Source organism: Eleutherodactylus coqui, chromosome 9 (assembly GCF_035609145.1).
Source record: "Eleutherodactylus coqui strain aEleCoq1 chromosome 9, aEleCoq1.hap1, whole genome shotgun sequence".
In the NCBI taxonomy this organism is placed as follows: domain Eukaryota; kingdom Metazoa; phylum Chordata; class Amphibia; order Anura; family Eleutherodactylidae; genus Eleutherodactylus; species Eleutherodactylus coqui.
The window spans coordinates 63,886,104-63,907,389 of NC_089845.1; the positions used below are offsets into that span (position 1 = coordinate 63,886,104).

The 21,286-nt window shown below is 41.2% G+C and overlaps 1 protein-coding gene across 4 annotated transcripts in view; it reads left to right on the plus strand.

Annotated features, from left to right (window-relative positions):
* Window positions 1-21,286, plus strand: part of ZNF516 (zinc finger protein 516) — a 131,367-nt gene that overhangs the window by 86,094 nt on the left and 23,987 nt on the right. For all 4 annotated transcript variants that reach the window (XM_066579481.1, XM_066579483.1, XM_066579480.1 and 1 more), the window contains exon 4: window positions 18,698-20,143. In XM_066579481.1, coding sequence (XP_066435578.1) covers window positions 18,698-20,143 — 1,446 coding nt within the window. The remainder of the gene's footprint in view (window positions 1-18,697; window positions 20,144-21,286) is intronic.

Genomic DNA, 21,286 nt, shown 5'->3' on the forward strand with positions numbered 1-21,286 from the left:
TGAAATGTAGTACGGCAAAAAAAACAAACTATATACGTTTTTGGTATTGTAATAATCGTACTGACACATAGAATAAAGTTATCACATCATTTTTGTTGCAGTGTGTACGCCGTAGAAATAAGACACTCAAATGTGGTGAAATTTTAACCCCCCCTCCATTTCACCTAGAATTTTTTTTACGTTTTTCAGTACTTTTATATGGCACGTTAAATAGTATCATAAAAAAAAATACAACTTGTCCCGCAAAAAACAAGCCTTTAGACAGTGGCAGCCATCAATAAATAAGAGTTATGATTCTTTTCAAAGGCGGGAGGAAAAAACGAAAATGGGATTTTAATCACGGGATTAGCCAGCAAAATGTACGCGATTTACCAAAATCTTGTCCACACGCTGCGGCCAAGCTGCGCTGAAATTGACATGCCGTGCGGAGTTCAACGAGGCGGCATGTAAATTCTTTCCCCGTTTCCGCAGCAGCCTCTCACGGGTTTTAAAGCTGCATTTCTCCCGCGGAAATCTTGCAGTATTTCTGTGTGGTCATTTCGCAAGGTTTCCGCGGGATTTCAGTCCCGCATGAACCCAGCCTAAGGTTTTCTGGCATCTGAATCATTGAGATTTTAGGTCTCTAGTTTTGGTGAACATGTGAAGATATGTGCGTAAAGAAATAGACAGACTTAACCGACCAGTGTGAACTAAAGCACAAGCTTAACTTTTACATTTTAGGAGGTTTTTTGTGTCTTAAGTGCTGCTTGGGTATAAATATATATATTATATTCATATATATTTTTATATTTATATTTTTACAAAGCTTTGCGCTTTGTTACAAAATTGCATGAAGGCACCATAAGTGTATAATGCTGGGGTGGCATTTTCACAATATGCCAGGTGTCTGCTTTCAGAAAATATATATTTAGGGACGTGGTGTATAGTATGGATTTTTAACATTTTGTCCAGATTTTTTTTGTTATTGTTGTGGCTGCCAGTAGGTTAAACTTGTACATCCTCGGTCATAAAGCAGTTTAGGTAACTGCACTTGAAAATCCCAGTACATTTTATTTATATATATTATACACACACATTATTATATATATATATATATATATATATATATATATATATATATATATATATATATATATATATATATATATATATATTCGAATCGTCTACTCTCTTTAAATGTTGAGAAGTTATTTTCATAGGTTGTAACAAAAGGTTGTGGAAGTAGACAGTGTGTTTTAGATCTACAATATTTTTTCACTAATGCAAAAAGAATAAGTTTTCACTTAGTAAAGGTTTTAAACAAAAGGGTCAAGATTCTAGGTTAAGAGTAATCTAGCTCCACTTACAAATGTTGAACCTTGCCAGATGTTCACTATATGAATGTAAATGTTGTTCCAGCAAAAGCTAGATCTGTGAGCCTGAATTTGGGTACAGCTATTTGACTCTCTTCAGTACATTTACACCCATGAAATGATTGGGTGTATGAGTACAGTATCTAAAGGTCATTAGTTGAAGGGATTGCAAATATACTATATTATATACGTTATTGATTCTCTATTACACAGGTTAACAAAAGTCTTGAGTACTTGTAGAATAAGGTCAAAATTCACACGGACCTCTGCGATATCTGTCCAAGAGAAAGTAGACTGATAATGTGCTTGCGGATTTGTGATGTTTTTCTGCGAGTGCGATGCATTTTGCAAGGAAAATCTCATCTCTGCATCTGTGTGGGAAAATTGCATGTTTCAGTAGTATATCATTAGAAAATTGAACTCTCATATCAAAAGGAGTGACATAATATTGAGTGCTCAGCTGTTTCTATAATCCCGACAACCTCTCACAGCCTGGATGCAATGCGAGGGTGACTCCCGTTATAGACCTGCATAGGAGCTGCATCTTAGGCCTCATGTCCACGGGCAAAAGAAGAATTAAAATCCGCAGCGGATTTTAACTCTTCTCCTGCCCGCGGATCCGCACCCCATAGGGATGCATTGACCACCCGCGGGTAGATAAATACCCGCGGATGGTCAATAAAAGTGATTTTAAAAAAAATGGAGCATGAAAAAATCTGGACCATGCTCCATTTTTGTGCGGGTTTCCCGCGGGCTTCGATTGAAGCCTATGGAAGCTGTCCGGATCCGCGGGAAACAAAAATCGGAATTTACTCACCCGCTCCGGCTCTTCCCTTCGCCGCGGCTCCATCTTCTCTCCGTCGTGGCCGGATCTTTTTTCCTCGGGCCGGCGCATGTGCGGGGCACGTCACCGACGTGCCCTGCGCATCCGCCGGTCCGAAGAAAGAAGATCCGGCCGCGACGCAGAGAAGATGGAGCCGCGGCGAAGGGAAGATCCGGAGAGGGCGAGAGGGGAGTTAATTCTTATTTTTATGCCTCATGTCCGCGGGGCAGGAGGGACCCGCTACGGATTCTACATGGAGAATCCGTAGCGGGCCTGATTTTCCCCGTGGACATGAGGCCTTATGGCGTATGCTTTAAATACTCTTAAAGGGGTTGTCTCGCGCCGAAACGGGTTTTTTTTTTTTTTTTCATAGGCCCCCCCCGTTCGGCGCAGGACAACCCCAATGGATGTGTTAAAAAAAAAAAAAAAAAAAAACATATTACTTACCCGAATCCCCGCTCTGCGACGTCTTCCTTCTTCCTACTTCTTCCTTCACCAAGATGGCCGCCGGGATCTTCACCCACGATGCACCGCAGGTTCTTTCCCATGGTGCACCGTGGGCTCTGTGCGGTCCATTGCCGATTCCAGCCTCCTGATTGGCTGGAATCAGCACACGTGACGGGGCGGAGCTACGATGACCAGCTCTCCGGCATAAGCGGCCCCATTCACTAGGAAGATGACCGCACAGCGCAAGCGCGTCTAAAAACGCCAGAAGAAAGCGGAATTAGACGGATCCATGGCGACGGGGACGCTAGCAACGGAGCAGGTAAGTGAACAAAGTGCATTAATATGGCCATACAGAAGTGTATAACCCCACTTGCTTTCGTGAGACAACCCCTTTAAGGCTAGCCATGCTTCTTAGTGGGAGCCTTGTATCACAAAGTATGAGCACAAAAGCCTCAGAAGACCTCTTTATGGCTTTGTTGACATACACCACATTCACACTTCAGCAGTATTTTGCATGCATTTCCGAAGGGCAGGGGACACCGCAGAACAGTTTGTGCAGCTCTGTGTGAGTTTGTGTGTCTGTGGAGATATTCTCTGTTGCACCTTCTTACATATGGTGTCTGAAAGAAAGGCATGAATGGCATCTCATATGGTATGTAGAGTTGGGCAGAAAAATTGGCTTCCTCAATATGAAATCAGAGGGAACATGGGTCATGCAGTTCCTTAGGAGGATATTGCTTTCTCCTTATGATTTTATATGGACCCATAGATGTAATACAGTAGTTTTCACGAGGGGTGCACTCCAGTTTAAATAAAGGAGCACAATGTTTTTCGACACTTTGTATAAATTGGAATTTGTCTTTATAGTGAATGAGAATTATAGTGAATTACTGTAGAGGCCAGACCGCACAGAACGTCACGTGTGAGCACGCTAAATATCATACAGTTTGGAATTCCAAATCCTATCATAAAAATTCTATGCATTTCGCTTGGCTTACAGGTGCTACTGCTTTTTCTTGTTAGAAAAAAAATTGAGTATGCCTTGGGGTCCTTTTTAGACCTGCTGATTTTGTTGTTTGAATGAGCGAACAATGTCAGTGTCTGTTCGGGCAGCCTGTTTATACCGGCAGATACATTGTTGGCTCGTTCACGGGAAGTCGTTCACATTCACTGTTTAAGTGACTGCGAATCTCTGAACAATTGGTATTTAACCCCTTGAGTGGCACGCCCAGAAATTTTCCGTGACGAGCTCCACTGCCCGTAGTGATATAGCCCGGAAGGTTTCCAGGCTATGTTTCGCTATGAGACCTGCAGAGCACAATGCAATAAGCTGTGGCATTGTGCTCTGCCTGCACAGACCCACACAGAGCAGTGCAGGACTTTGAAAAAAGAAGAAGAAAGATATTACCTATCTGCCGGCAACTTTCCGCTTCTATTTTCAAACTCCTGCACTGCTTTTTTTACAGGTTACCACAGAGACCATTGGGTTGTCAGAAGTCAGTGGATGGTCTCTGTGGCAGGGAGAGCTAGTGCTTGGCTGTCAGAGGATAGCCAGGCACTAGCTCTTACAACAGAGATTAGAGAGAACCTCCGATCTCTGCTGTTAACCCTTTACATGCCACGGTCTATGTGACTGCAGCATGTAAAGGGTTGTCACCATCAAACCCCCGGAATGTGATCAGTGGGTCCTGATGGGTTTCTGTTTGTAAAAAAATTAAACAAAATTACACGTGGTATCCCTGCGTTCGTAATGACCCAGAGAAGGGAGTTAGTACCTTACTTAACCCCTTAATGACGCCCCACCTTTTCCCCCCCATTTTCGTTTTTTCTTCTGCTCGTTAAAAAAATCATAACTCCTTTATTTATTCATCGACGTCGCTGCATAAGGCCTCATGTCCACTAGCTAAATGGGATTGTGGATTCCGCAGTGTATTTTGCCCATAGGGAATCATTGGCCATCCGCGGTCTATTAAATTGATTTTTGCACCCGCGGATGGCATTTTTAAAGAATTGCGTTTTTCACACGCGGGAGAAAAAAGGCGGCATGCTCCATTCTGCCGCGGATCGGCAACATTGCTATCACATTGATAGCAATGTGTGCGGATATCCGCATGCAAAAAAATATCATTTAAAGCAAATCCTTCTGCGCGGATTCCTTTTTTTTCTAGTGGACATGAGGCCTGAGGGCTTGTTTTTTTGCGGAATGAGTTGTATTTTTCAATGGTGCCATTTAATGTACCATGTAATGTACTGAAAAACTTTTACAAAATTCTAAGTGGAGTAAAATGAAAAAAAAAAAATGACATTCCACCATCGTTCACACGGCACACAAACTGCAACAAAAATGAAATTGCTGACTTTATTCTATGGGTTAGTACGATTGCTACGATACCAAACGTGTATGGTTGTTGTGTTTTTGTTTTGTTTTGGGTTTTTTTGCAGTACTACTTGTATGTATTTTTTTAAAAGACATTTAAATTATTTTCTGCTGCATCTTAAATACTTTTATTTTTCCACTGGCATAGTTGAGCAAGGGCCCATTTTTTGCAGCATGTCCTGTAGTTTACGTTAGTACTAATTCGGAATACATGCAACTCTTTGATCGCCTTTTATTGCATTTTTTCTGGGAGACAGGGTGACTAAGTGCATTTCTGGTGTTCTTTATTTTTTTTCAAACTACGTTCACCATGTGGGGTAAATGCACTACTTTGGTAGATCTGACTTTTACGGACGCAGCAATACCAAATATGTATTTTTCTTTTAGGATTTAGATTTTTTTTATTATAGATTTGGCAAAAGGAGGGTGATTTAAACTTTTTATAACTTTTTTTAAACTGTGAAAAAGTCGCGAAAAAGAAAAAAAACTATTGCAATTTGGTGTTGGCATAATCGTACTGGCCTGTAGAATTACTTTAAAATATTTATTTATACTGCTCAGAGAATGCTGTGAAAAATAAAAAACATGCCAGAATCTACAGATAGAAAAAAATGGAATAAAAAGCGATCAAAATTTTACATGTTCCTAAAAATTAGATAAATAAAGACTAGAGTTCATCCCGCAAAAAACAAGGCATTCTAGAGCTCTACCAATGTGAAAAAAATGAATGCAGCTCTTGGAATGTGGCGATACAAAAGCAAACCTTAAAGGAAAAAAAATGTTTTAAATGTACAAAAATAGCAAAACATAAAACTGTATAAACTTGGTATCACCGGAATCGTGTTGACTCAGAAATAATGTTATCACATTTATTCTGCACGCTGTAAAAATGAAATCCAAAAAACAAATGGCAGAATTTCTTTTTTCATTTTTTTTCCCCCAATCCCCCTACAAATTTTATTACGAAAGTTATGCAATACATTATATACACCCAAAAATGACGCCATCAAAAAATACAACTTGTCCTGCAAAAAACAAGCCCTCATATGGCCGTGCAATGGAAAAATGAAAAAGTTATGGCTCTTGGAACGCAACTGGAAAATTAGTTGAAATTAAATGATTGGGCCATTTAAAAACACCTGCCCTGGTGGGTCTGACGGGGGTAAGAAACGCGCCACTCAAGGGGTTAAACCATACAAGCCAGCAATGATTTTTATGGCTGCATAAAATGAACGATAAACTAAGCAAATGATTTATCATTTGTCATTTGATCGCTGCCTGTGTTTACACTTAACGATTATCGTTCATTTTCGTTCTTTTAACAGTCCCCCCCTCCCCCCTACTTTCCTTGAACGGCAATTGTTCCATGTAAAAGAGCTTTTAGTTCACAAGTGAAGATTCAATTGAGCAGCAAACATAGTGGGACATCGAGGATAGGAGTGTGGGTTAAGTTTTATAGAACTCTCTGAAAGAAGAAACAGCTGTGTTTTAGGGCATCTCTTACCTTGAAGTGGTGTCTACCTCCAAATGAAGCTTCAGCCCAGCGCAGTTATTTCAGATTTCTGCTATCCTGCTCAATAAAGGCTAATTCACATGATCATATTATTGGTTTGAGTGCTCAGTCTACGACAGTCTCTTCATAGTACACGGTCCCACAGTGGTTGGTGTAGGGAAAAACGCAACATGCACTCTTCTGATCTGATTTGTGAATGAGACTCGTTCAAGTCCATCGGGGTGGGGGGGAAGGAAAAAAAGCGAACAGCGCAGAGTCTTGAAACAAGAAAGTAATTCCAAGTCAGCATGAGCTTGTTCCAATTTTATTCTTATACCGACAAATATAAACAGCGACATTTTGACTAAAAGTAAGGCGCTTTTCCCCCCCTTTTTTCTTTAAAAGCATCCATTGCTAAGAGATGCTAAACCTGAAATGTACATTGTACTCTTAAAAAAAAAAGTCATGCTTTTTTCTTTTGCAGACAGAACATGAAGGATTTTTATATGCTGAAATGAATTCGGACTAATCTCGATTTGCCCATTCTCAAAAGAACTTTGTGGTTTTGTGATCAGTATGTTTTGTAAAGTGTAGGCCTCCATATAATTCATTAACTTGTTTAAAAGTCTATGCTGTGGGTCATCATGCATGGTCCAGAAAGTCTCCTATCCATAAGACATAACCACAAACTACTGTGGACCCATGCTTTCAATATGAGGGCATCGCTTCCTGACTACACAACATTCATTTAGGGTGAATAAAAAAACGTAAAATGTATTTTGGAGCAGGAAAAATCATTGCAGTGTGCTGGTAAAAATCAGCTTACATATGTGCACAACCCACTCTAACTTTCCCAGCATGCTTTTGGGCAGGAGTGTGTACTTTCTGCTGACAACAGCAGGATTGCCAGAACAGCATCAGTCACTCCCTGAATAAAATGCTGCCCTTCTTGTTTTCACAATCATATATATGTATTTTTTTCTAATACAAATTGCAATTCATAACAGCATTCCCAGTCTGTTCAGCGTGGTTCTCGTCCGGTGAATAACTTGGCTGTGTTTTTAATATTGTAGATATAAGCATTTCTAATGACAAGTGTTTTGCAGACAGCACAAGGGTTGTAGTATTTTTTTTCACATATCTGCACATTGCCATTTAAATAGGTTATGGCTTGAGTGAAAATCATGTCAGAAAAAGCAAACGCTTTTATTTTAGTCAACTTTATTCCAGCCCCATGCATTGTATGTAACCCGTTGACTTCCTAATAAGAAAGCATATTACTTTAGCGATTTTGTGTGTATACTTCAATTTGGGCATCTACTTTTCAGTGTTTCATTATTTTGTATTGATATTTTAAAGAAGGACCACACAGAAGGCTAAAACCTTATTCATAAAATGTGAACAGGCGCCATCTAGTGGTCCAGTTGAGAACATGTTTCTGTATAGAACTAGGATAATGTTTTTCTGTCCTAATGCAACTTGGTTTTAAATCTAGGGCTTTTAAAGTGCTTTCCATTGATTGTCACAGATTGGCATTTGTTCTGATAGTTTTAAAAATTCCTTTTTTTTCACGTTGGTCAAGTAAAACATGTTTCCTAAATGTTACAGCACAGAAACCTAAAAGGAAGAGGCACAATATTAGCTGTCCCCAATTTTCAGGGTGTTTTTGGTCCTAAAGGACCAGACAATTTTGGGGGGTTTAAACCATATGATGGTTTTACTGTTTTTTCTTTTTCTGTGAGACACAAGGCGGTTTTCTAATTTTATTTATTTATTTTTACACTGACTCCCCCCCCCCCCCCCCCCCCCCCTGTTTTTTAGCTTTATTTGGGGGGAAAAGTAAAAAAATATATATTTGTAGGTTCTTTTTTTAATCTGTATATTTACACAAAGTACGGGAATGGGTCATTCATTTTGTTTCAGATGTTTTGGTATGTAAATTATATAGTCTCGGATTACGGCCTAATGCACACGGCCATATTTGCACTGCGGGATCTGGAACTCCGGATACAGCAGCAAATACAGCCCATAGGACAAAAGTTGAAAAATGCATTTCCATGCCCACGAGCGGAAATCAACAGCGATATTCTGCTCGCGGGGTGGAAATCGCTGCATGTCCTATTTCGGTGCGAGCCTCGCCATCGCTTACGCACCAGCTCTGCAATCTGCATGTGTGGCTGTGTGCCAGCTGGCACATCCACAGCGCAGAGTGAAAACACCGGGCAGGTAAGCATGAGGTCACTGCAGGGGCACAGGGTCGCACTCCGCTGTGAGAATCTCGCAGTCAGCATCTGACCCGGCCGTTTGGATTCGACCTAAAGGGTGCATAGAGCAACGTTTTTTTTGTTGACGTTGGCAGAGAGTTTTCATTTTTTTGATATACTTATTTTGGTAACCTTATTTTTTAGCATCTATGTCCACCATGATGATATTCACATATGACCTCTGGGGGTCTGTTCTTTCTTTTTTTTTTTTTAATTTCACACTTTTTCTCTCTAACTAGGGCTCCTATGGATGCCCCAGTTAAAGTGGAAAACACCCCCCTGTAGTGACAATACTCACTACCAGAGCTGATCTGGGTCGGCTAGGACCCTGCAGGTCTGCTGTGTTCACGTGATCACCGGGTCGAATAGCGGATGTAAGTAACACTTCCACTTTCTTTCTGTACTACACGGCACTCATGAGTCTACATGGTCTGTAAAGGAGAAGGCAGAATCTGGTAAATACTTCTGCCCTCTCCTCCAGGTCCATGGGCGTCCGCAGCTGAATTAAAGCATGCAGATTTGTTTTGCAGAACTTTTGGTCCAGAGAACAAATCGCAACATGCTCCATTTGATTTGCAGATCAACAAGACCTGTAACCTTTTCAATACTCCAACCCATGCTAAGATGCTTTACAAAGCGTTAAACATATCTAAGGTAAATCGGAACACTGAGATTTGCCCATACCTACACCAAGCTTCTTGGAGGGAAGAATGACATTAGGGGGTGCCCTGGAGTGAAAACATTTTCATGGGTTCCCCTATGGTAATACAGTTGGAAGAAATCACTGCTGTATATAATGAGTAGTAGGAGAATTAGGAGCAATTGTAATGTTATTTGCCCATTGTGAATGCAGGAAAAGGTCATTGATAATTGATATGTCTATAGTTGGTCTTGATTGATTGTGCTGCTACTTGTATGTTTCATAATCTGCAGAAGTAAATGCTGCTTTTAGAGAGAGCTTGATAACTACACTGTTTCCTGCTAGCTGAAAGTGTCATATTTCTTGGAAATGTTCATCAGATCCGTGGGAAAACTTTTTCAACCAACCAGTTTTATTGCTTGGCCTTTCTCATGTTAAGCATTCTTCAGACTTTTTGAGATTCAACATAAATGATCCAATATAATAAAGTTGAGTGGACAATGAACTTTCAAGATGTGCAGCTCAGCCAACTTTATTTAGGTTCTGCTTTTCCCATCCATAACACAGCAACAAGATGTCCTAGCACGCCAGTTTATGCATTACATGGTAGGCCATTTATTTGAAAGTTGAGCCTACATGAAACGCATGGTTAGACATGACTTTCCACTAGGAAAGCAGGCTTATGTTTAAGAAGTTGTCGTCTTGACTAATCACCTCTTAAGTAAAACTCCACCTTTTGAGTTACCAGTTTATAAATGTTATGGCGCCTTAACACTGGCAATAAAATGGTGCAATTTCTGTGCAATGTGAGAGAGAGTGAGTGAAAACACAGGATTATGACATGAATTATTTTCAATGGTTTTCTTCACATTTGCAATGTGTTCACTGGTGCGATGTTGCGAGAAATAAAAATTGCGGCATGCCCCTATCTTTCAGCGTCTTGCTGGTTTTTTTTGTTTTTTTTCCCTTTTTTTTTAATCGCTTATGTTTCCCAATGGAGCTTCCTTTTTATCACATTGCAAAGCACAAACTTGCAATTTCTGTGTGATGTGTTTTTAACGGTATAAAGTCCCATTGACTTTCGTGCTAAAAAGTTGCGAGTGGCAGCAATGGCTTTTGCGAGGAAAAAGCAGCACTGACGCTCAAATTGTGGGAAAAATGCTGCGATTTTCTTGTGGCGATATCTTGATCGCCAGAGCTCTTCTAGGAATATTTCCCCTATTGGCAGCAAGCAGGGAGCTGTGTACACAAATGGTGTCAATGACCTGCAGATAGACATTTGTAAGAAACTACAAATGGCTGATGGTGGGGTAAACTTCAAGCGGTTCTAAAAGTGAAATTTATACTTTTAAATAAATATTTAAACAGAACATTTAGTGATGCTTTTACTAAAGTTTTGCATCATGTTACTTTCATTTTTTTAAGTTGTTGTTCCCAGAGCTAGCCAGCAAGTGGCAGCAAGTCTCTACAGTTTCCAGGTATTCACATGTGGTATAGATGGCAGCATAAATCTTTTTTCGGTAATTGAAGTGATGATGAAAGAAGGCAATTTTGCATCTCTGCTCTAATTTTCTGCCACATAACACTGGCGTGGCAATTTCTAGCATTTTAGAAAATGGTGTACACAAAATATTTACATATTATGTGCCACAAACCTTTAAATATTGGGTAGAAAAATCCTATATTAAAATGCACTGTGATTGGCGATTATGTTATACCTTTTGTGAGTACTACAGAGGTTTACATAATTCCATTTTTTTTTTATTTTTTGGAGAAACTGGATTCTTTGTGTTTTTTGTATTTGAGTGTTTGTTTCCTTATCATGTTTGCTGTTATCTAAACTATTATTTCTTGGTTTCATATTTATTCAATTACTTTAGATGACAGTTGTATGCAGTTTAAAGACTTTCCCTTTCTTTTTTTCCCTTGCACCTGGTAACTGCTTGCTTTGTTCATAAGCGCTAGTAAGGCAGGACTCGCACGACCATGTTCCCTGCGTGTTGCACGCTAGCACGCAGCAAATACAAAATGACAATGCCTAATTGCTGTGTGTTGCCAATCCCCATACACTATCTTGGCGTGTATAATGCGCGTCCAGATAGAACATGCTGCAATTTTTTTTTTTGCATAGCACAATGTAAGTGTATAGAAGATTGCTAAAGTGAGCGGGTAATGCACAATAAGCATACAGTCGTGTGAGCCTGACCTAACTGATTCATTTGCACCATGCCTGTCTACAGCTTTGTTGCAAGATTTGAGGAGTTTACTCTGCTTTGTGTATTTATTGTAAGTTATGGCTGTTTCTGATTTGTCTGCTGGACTTCAGAATACTTACAAAGTTTCCCCAACTATGTGTATTTCACTGAATTCTAATCAGTGCAGCAGTAAGGCTGACTGTCCACAGGCGATAGTATGTAGCGTGATCCGCGGTGGTAAATCGCACGCGGATCACGCTTGAACCGCTTTCTATAGGATCGCTATGGAAAGCGCCGCCCGATGTACACAAGCGGGAAATCCATTGCGACTTTATGCTTGCGTCTAAAAAATCGTGGCATGCCGCAATTTTCCACAATGAACCTATCATAATAATGAGTTTATCGTGGTGACTTTAACCGCTTCCCACCCCATGACGTAAGTGTACGTTCATGACAGGGTGGTACTTACTGCAAAATCATGTACCGTTACGTCATAGTGATAGCGCGAGATCATAGCAGATCTCGCGCTATCCGGCGGCGGGAGCCGGCTGTCAGTGATAGACGGCCTCCCGCTGCAGCATCGGGGGTGCATCGGATATGTCTCCCCCCCCCCCCCCCCCACTGTTAACCCCTTCCCTGCCGCGATCTAAGTAGATCGCGGCATGGGAAGGGTTCACAGAGGGAGCGCGCTCCCTCTGTAAAGTTGCTGGGCTCTCGCGATATAATCGTAGAGAGCCCGGCCTGTTGCCATGGCAACAGGACGCCAGACGTCCTGTGTTGCCAGAGCCTATGATCGCTGTATAACCGTTAAGGCATGGCAGGGCAGTAGCCCTGCTATGCCTTATCACAGTTATCATAAGTGCTGAGCTGCAAGTCCCTCAGAGGCACTCAAGTACCGTATATACGGGCGTATAAGACGACTTTTGAACCCCGAAAAATCTGCTCTGAAGTCGGGGGTCGTCTTATACGCCGGTAATACAAAAAAAAGTGTAAAAAAAAAAATCATTACTCACCTCCCCCGGCGTTCTGTGGCACTGCTGCAGGCTGTCGCTCCCTCTTGGTCCCTGGCAGAGCATTGCTTTCTGGATGCAGGGCTTGAAATCCCCGCCTCCAGAAAGCTAATACTGTGATTAACTAACACACGCCGTCAGCCAATCACAGCCATTCAATGACATCATTGAATGGCTGTGATTGGCTGAAGGCACGTGTGTTTTCTGGAGGCGGGGATTTCAAGCCCTGCGTCCAGAAAGCAATGCTCTGCCGGGGACCAGGAGGGAGCGACATCCTGCAGCAGCGCCGCAGAACGCCGGGGGAGGTGAGTAATGATTTTTTTTTTTTTTTTGCTCCGCTGTAATCCCAGCGTATAAGGTGAAAGTTGGGGGGTCGTCTTATACGCCCCGTCGCCTTATACGCCGGTATATACGGTAGTGTAAAAAAAAAAAAAAGGAAGAATGTAAAAAAAAACCCTTTTTTGTGCTTTTTCTAATGTTAGCATAAAATAAGGTTGAAAAAAGGCACATATTTGGTATTGGTGCGTCCGTAACGACGTATACAAAAAGTTGAACACGCTTTTTATTTTGTACTGCAAAAAGCGTAAAAATGAACGCTAAAAAAGAGGCAAAATGCTAATTTTTTGCATTTTGCCTCCTAAAAAAATGCAATAAAAGCCGTATATTCCCCAAAATGGTACCAATAAAAACTACAGCTCGTCTCGCAAAAAATAAGCCCTCACAGAGCTCCGTACATAGAAAAATTAAAAAGTTACACGACTTTTGAATGCAGCGATATAGAAAATTTTTTTTCCAAAAAAAGGGTTTTTATTCCAAAAAAGTGGAAAAACCTAAAAATATAGTATCGTTGTAATCGTACCAACCCACAGAAAAAATGTATGGTGTCATTTATGCTGCATGATTATGGCTTTTGAAAAATGGAGATGAAAATCCGCCAAAAATCGTTGCGTCATTAAAGGGGTTGTCCCGCGAAAGCAAGTGGGTTTCAGCACTTCTGTATGGCCATATTAATGCACTTTGTAATGTACATCGTGCATTAATTATGAGCCATACAGAAGTTATTCACTTACCTGTTCCGTTGCTAGCGTCCCCGTCGCCATGGTGCCGTCTAATTTCAGCGTCTAATCGCCCGATTAGACGCGCTTGCGCAGTCCGGTCTTCTCCCTGGTGAATGGGGCCGCTCGTGCCGGAAAGCTGGTCTTCGTAGCTCCGCCCCGTCACGTGTGCCGATTCCAGCCAATCAGGAGGCTGGAATCGGCAATGGACCGCACAGAGCCCACGGTGCACCATGGGAGAAGACCCGCGGTGCATCGTGGGTGAAGATCCCGGCGGCCATCTTAGTAAGGTAAGGAAGAAGTCGCCGCAGCGCGGGGATTCGGGTAAGTAATAAACGTTTGTTTTTTTTTAACATATGCATTGGGTTTTTCTCGAGCCGAACGGGGGGCCTATTGGAAAAAAAAAAAACCCGTTTCGGCGCGGGACAACCCCTTTAAGTCCAAAATGGGCCATGTCATTAAGGGGTTAAATGATCTCCCGAGGCAGAAATCCGCTCGTGAGAATCCACCCCGCCCGTGGACAGGCAGCCTAAGAAAGAGAAATGGGCATACTGTACATCATGACAAACCTAGAGCTACCCTTTCTCTGCCCTCAATTTTACTGCAGTCTGAGACCTACAGGTTGTAAGAGGGATGAGACCTGGTTACTGTCAAACATAGAAAATGCCGTTTTGCAGTGCATTCTTCCCTTTTTTGCAAGCTGTTGTGCCACAATGGATTTTGATCACCTATCCACAGCCAATTTTGCACCTGTTGTCTCGGGTGTCTTTTCAAAATAAACTGCCATGTATGTGTATGAGGAATAAGGCCGGTTTTACATCTGTCGAAAACTCCAGTCAAAGGTTCTGTCGCAGATCCAGCTTAAAATACCAGAAAATAAAGCTCTGCATGCAGCGCTTTTTCTTCTGTTCAAAAGCTGGACGGAAAGCAGGCGAACCCCATTATAGTCAATGGGGTCTGTCCAGCGACTGAAACGTTTAGCTGCGGGCATTCCCCTTTCCTGCTCCCTGAACAGAGCGGGAAAGCTGAATCCCCAATGCAGATGTGAAACCACCCTAACATATTTATTTTTGCCCATTATGGCTTTATGAATCCAGTGCTAGGGTGACATTAATTAGTAGAGCCTTAGAGCAGCATGTGTGTCTCTGGTGTGCCAACTCTACTCACCTGCTCCCTCTTGATGGGCTTCTATGGGCAGCATGTGAAGTGATCCACCTCAAGATGAAAAAAGTGTTTCACAGTGAATGATCAGTGGACGGGCTGGAAGAGAAGTGGCACATAGGTGAAAAAAGTGGCATTTTTCTCTATTGGGATATCTTGCAAGGTTTCTTGTGTTTTGTTGCAATTAAGTAAGAACGGTTTCCATCTTTAGGCCTCGTTCACACGGGTGACACGAGAAAATCGCAGTGATATCTCTCTCACTGGTCCGTACGATATCGCAACTTTGTAGCACCACATGTGAGAATTCCCGGGTGGAGGGTTGCTTGAAATATAAGCCCTACCCCGAAAACCAGCCGTAGCTAAAGGGAAAAAAAAAACATACATCACCTAGACTCGCTGTCCTTGGCTCTGCTACAGCTTGTCCCCGACACTGATCATCATCTTTTCCTCTGGCTGGGGATTGAAAAATCCCCGCCTCCTGGAAGCACTAGCTGTGATTGGCTGACGCTTAGCCAATCAGAGCCAGCACTCGATGAATGGCTGTGATTGGCTGACGCTTAGCCAATCAAAAGCAGCGTTTCTAGGAGGCAGGGATTTTTCAATCCATGGCCAGAAGAGAAGACTACGACAAGTGTCTGGGATCGGGAAGAAGACGTGGCCGGGCTGACATCGCTTCTTAGGTGATATATGTGTATTTTTTTATTTTTTCCTGCTGTTCGGGCTCAGGTTAGGGCTTAACCTCAAAGTTGCATCTCACTGCACGAAAATTGCGTTTTTATGCGATGCAACAGGGAGAAGGCTACATAGGAAAACATGGGCTACAAAACCTCATGAGTCGTGGGCATATCGCTGGACTCGCAAGGTTTTTGTGTCGGGTTGTCGCATGCTACATAACATTGCATGTGTGAAGTAACCCATAGGAAAGCACTGGCTTCACATACATGCGATTTGTAGCAGTGCGACAAAATCAGGTGGCTCTGTCGCCTGTGTGAACTGGGCTTTAAACATACATGTCTTATGCACAAGGTATGCCATAAATGCCTCATACCATAGTTGCGGATCACCTATCGGGTGAAAAGAGTTTTTGTGACTCTCATTCACTGATTCACAGTGGCCACTTGCCCCACAGACGTCAAAGGAGAGGTGGCCATAGTCGTCTGTCATCTTCATAGAACTCTGTAGGTGTTAGAATGGAATGCTATTTGTTAGGCTATCCTTGTAAATAATAGTCCTTTTACGTGGGGAAGAGCTGTCGGGCAAACAATGCCCGACAGCTCTTCCCAGTGATGCTCACCCCTGTGCCGTTATACAAGGCACTGCCAGAATGGAGATGTTGCGTTCAGGCACCTCTCACTCCCCACTGCTGTTTACACTAAACGTCTCGTCATGGCTCAGATTTTGGTGTGGTTCTTGAAGCAGAAATGGTGCAGATTTTCCTCTATGGAAAATCCACACCATTTCTGCTACATGTGAACATAGCATAAAGTAGGAAGGCACATATGTATAGCGTGTCTTTAAAAAAAAATTTTTATGCAGTTGTATAACTGCCATATACACGTATACCTGATATCTTTAGAGCCTTCTAGTAGCCATGTTCTGATAGCAGTTAGTCCTCTTCAGTTCATTACAACTGTCTACTAAAATATATGGAAATAAGGTTTCTTCATGACCCTTTACAGTATAAAGAAGTTATTAGAAGGCAGCACTCAAACTTATGTCAGCTTGAATAGTCATTCTGTGTATAAATAAAAGTCAAATGACTGAGATAAGTAGGTTAGCTCCATATTCCCTCATCACATGGCATATGGGGTCATCTCTATTGCTGTTGTATTGATGCCATCTAGCACATTTCAGGCACGGTGCCTAAGGAAAAGCAATTCTAGCTATAAAATTGATATAGAGAAGCTTGACATCACAGTGTGGTACAGGTCTTGTACAGAGTCATTCTATATAGCTGCCTTTTGCAGATAAAGCTGATCTTGTAAAAAAGGCTGTATCTCCCACAAATAATTTCTTCTCAATTTCCTGAAGGCCTTGAAGTTTTCAGAGATGACTCCTTCAGTGAAGTGTTTGCCTGTTATTGCTGTGACGTTAGGAAGTGAGAAGTTACTGTGACCCTTTAATTGAACCATGTGTGTTTTTGTTTGTTAATCCTTTATGAAAAGTCACATGTACCTTTTTTTTTATAATTTTCTTAAAGCTGAGCAATCTTTCCATTCACAACCTTGTGCCCCTATCTCTTATTTTGTATGACTGATTAGTTTAGGACATAATAAAGTACAAGATGGGAAACCACACTGGTCTATGGGAATTTTCAAGACTCCCTCTAAAAAGGCTTAACTTTTTTGCCCATTCTGCTTTCATATTGTGACTTTCAGCTTGGTTAAAGGCCCATTTACACGGAGCGATGATCGCTCAAATTCTCTAAAAAGCAATTGTTTGAGCGATAATCATGCATCTATACGCGCGGCCATCATGCACTTTTCGTGCACTCCTAGCTGATCGTTAAATTCAGTCCAACCTAAAAATCGTCATTCAGACTTATCAGCAGTTCTCCACGGGGAGTGCTGATAGCATTGTTTCCCGTTGGAGAACTGAAAGCAGATAAGAGCCCTCTGGCTATTAACTGCTTTCAGCTAAAGGCTTCATTTGCACATTAACGAGCTACTTAATAGTTTATGCAAAATGATTGCTCAAAGCTGTCACTCCAACTGTCGTTTTGAGCGATCATCGCTCCATATAAATGTCCCTTAACTCTATTTTGACCCTAGCAGCCCTTGGTTCATGAGAGAATGACACAGGATAAAAGTCCAATGACAGTAGACGGCCTGAAAAGGTTTTAAGGGGGGAGACGTTTTAGCTCTGCTTCAGATCAGTATTTAGAGTAATGCCAAGGATAAAATGTTTGACACTTAAGGTGCCTATATACATTAGACTTTAGATAAAAATGGATGATTTCAACCAAAACAAGTGAATTTTTAGTTGCCAACGAACATTTTACACAAGTTTATTATGTGGAAAGAAGTCAACCACTATTCTAATTTTCATCTGATAGAACTCTTTATATAAAAAGGATCTTTTGTTCGACTAAGTCCAAATTGTGATTTATAAAAAGGTCACTTTTTCTGGAAGCGCTGCAGGAACTAATCAAAGGTGGATAAACTGTTAAATGGATCAAGAAAAAATTGAATTTTGCTGCTCCTTGTATCATTGGCATTTAATTCTAACAAGGATCATAGACCAAGCCATAAACCATAAATATTTGTTAGACACTTATTTTGAAAGAAGATGTTAATCCGTCCTCTTGATGACCTGCAGTAGCCCACTAGGAAAGTTGTGAAAACTTCCAAATAGTTGCGTTTTCTAATGAAAAACCATAAGCCACCAGTTGTGAAATACCGCCGGGATTTAAAATTCCACACAGGTCTTTATTATACTTACAAGAGAGTATTTAAGACATTCAAACAGGCTTAGCGGTTTGACACATGGAAAAGACCCTATGTCTATTGTTTACTGAATACTGAAATACTTTCTCTCTTGTAAGTATATTTGTTCTTCATACTTGCAAAAAATCTTGCATCTACAAATGAAAAAAAGCTAAGTGTTCACGTGGTGGCATTGAACAGGTACTGCCGGTTTTAACTTCTGTAACAGCCAACAAGGACTAAAATGTGACCGGCTGTATCAGCAAAATGAAAGTTCACCAAACAAAAAGGTTCTTTCAACAATTGTTCAGCCGTCAGCCTACTTCTGTCTAATATGTATGGCTACCTTTATTGCACATTGATCTGTAGTCCTTAAGGTGCCATAGAAATTTTGTTGAGCTTTGTATTTAACAGCATCTTTTAGTTTCTTTACAAATAATTTGTTTTCTATTGCAGGGATGAAGCCATACCATTGTGAATCTTCCACGGAGGATATGGACATGGAAATACCAAGTGCAAATCATCAAACCTTCAAGTCTGAAGACACCAGCAAATGTGAAAACATGGAGCTGCAAAATCCTTCTTTTATGTCTGATAAGCATCCGAACCTATCTTTTGTGAAAAATGAATATCCTTCTGATTTAAAAGTTCCAGCATTCAGATACAACAAAGACCCTCACAGATCTAGTCAGAATATTAGTGCATCCCATTCTACTATACAAAATCTGGAAACTGTTAATATGAAAAACCACTTGACTTCTGAAATGACTCTTTCAAATGGAACGGCACTTGACTTACCGAAAGAAAATTCAACATTAGAAAATATTGGTGCAGATAGTCAAGAGCTTATTCCCTTGAATTTAAGTGAAAAATCAAGCAGGAGTGAGGTCTGTAGTAAAGGTGCTACTGATGCATTGCAAGCTGAGCTGGTTGTTCATCAATGTCCCTACTGTAGTCATAAGACTTATTACCCTGAAGTTTTGTGGATGCACAAAAGAATTTGGCATAAAGTCAGTTGTAACTCCATGGCTCCTCAGTGGATTCAACAAAATGGCTTCAAAAATTTGAAAAATAATGTTCTATTTCTGGTTAGAAATGGCCGTACGGGACCTCCTCCATCTCTTGGTGGCAAAGAATGTCAACCATTACCCATAGCTAGGTTCACCCGTACACAGATGCCAAATCAGCCTTCAGCATCCAAAGGCAACTCATCAAATTTAGGAAATACTTCTAAGACATGCACATCTCAGGTGCGTGTTAACTCTCGTGGTGTCAATGGGCCTAAAACATCAAGCTTTGATGCACAGCGACAGCCTAAGGTAGCACCTCCTCAGGAACAATATAGCACAGTGGTCCAGCAACCAAAAGTGAAATATGACTCAAGTCCTAAAGTGGCCCAAACTGGAAGTTACAGCAGAAATCATCCGTCTGTTCAGGCATCGGTATCGAGACAAATTCTGCAGCCTTCTAGTAGTAAACAAGCAGAAAAATACATGATGTCCCAGGGAGTATCCAGTTTTACATCTCCAAATAAACTTTCTGTGTCTGATGCAATAAAAACCAAATTCACACTGTCACAGACACAGTTTCCATTCCAGAAAGTAGAATCGCATGTCAAACAGGAGAGCCCTGCAGTGCCTCAAAGGGAATCTCAGGCCAAGATTATTAATGAACTGGGAACTGTGTCCAGCAGTAGTGCTGGACCCAAGACGAGCCCCGTTTTACAAAATCAACCAAGTGCAACAGGCGCTCAATTGCATTTCCCACCAGTAAAGCAAGAACCTGTGCCTGAGGGCCTTGAAAAGCGAGTAGATATTCTAAATATCTTCAAGACCTACATTCCAAAGGACCTAGCAACGCTGTACCAAAGTTGGGGAGCCAATAGTAGTTTGGATAATGCAGGTAAATATCTGCTGCTTCAGAGAGCAAGGATTTGCATGTCTACTTTTTACATACTGCTTATATTTCATCTTCATAGATTTGTAAGGGCCTTTTCACACTAGTGTGTTCATTTCTGTTTTGCTGTTCTGTCGTGTGTTCAGCAAGACGGAAAGATAATGTTTCCGTTTTCAAGCTCCTAGAAATGGACGGTCTACAGTTTCAATCCTATACTGTATTTTCCGTCTCCACTTTTTTTTTACACTGGATCAAAAGTGCAGACTGCTGCGCTTTTGTTTCCAGTTTTGGACGTAGACTACAGATGCACTTTTTTTTCAATGCAGTGGTACACACTGAGTGGCTCATAGCACTTGAAAAAGGGATTGTTTTAATTTCCGGTGCTGGTGGTGCCTCTTAAATTAATGTAGCTCAGTGATTAGCACTGTTGCCTTGCAATGCTGAGATCCTAGATTCAAATCTCATCAAGAACAACTGCAACTCCGGAAAAACTGCATACAGCCATCACCTTTTTGTCAGATTTGAACCTACATTCCCAGTACTGCAAGATAGGAGTACTAACAACTGAGCCGCCAAACTTGTTCTTTATTTTCAGAGAAATAGAGCAAGAAGATTAAGCACAAAGAGAACATAAAAAGCTAATACAGCAATCAACCTTGGTCAGATTTTAAACCTACAACTCCAGCATTGTAAGACAACAGTACTAGCCGCTGAGCCACCAAGCTTCCTTCTCCTTCTCCTTCCCCTTCACCTACTTCTCATTCTTTCTTTTTCTCTTCCTTCTTCCTCCAGAGTTGTGGGTTCAAAACTGACCAAGGGTGATGTGTGTATTGGTTTTGGGTGCTCTTTGAGTTTATCTTCCTTAGGACTCATTCACACAAATTATATTCTTGTGCGAGTTTTGTGCGCATCAAACAAAATTCGCACAAATATGAAATCCATTCTTTTAACTGGATTCATTCACATTAGCGATTCTTTTTTAGCCATGCAGCGTTGCATTTGATGACATGTCAACATAGGACCCCAGAATTGTAAGGCAACAGTGGTAACAACTAAGCCGCATTCATGGAAGAACCACCAGTACAATGCTGAAAAATGGATGTAAGTGGAAAACTTACAGTTGCTTTCCATTTCACTTCCATTTTCTGA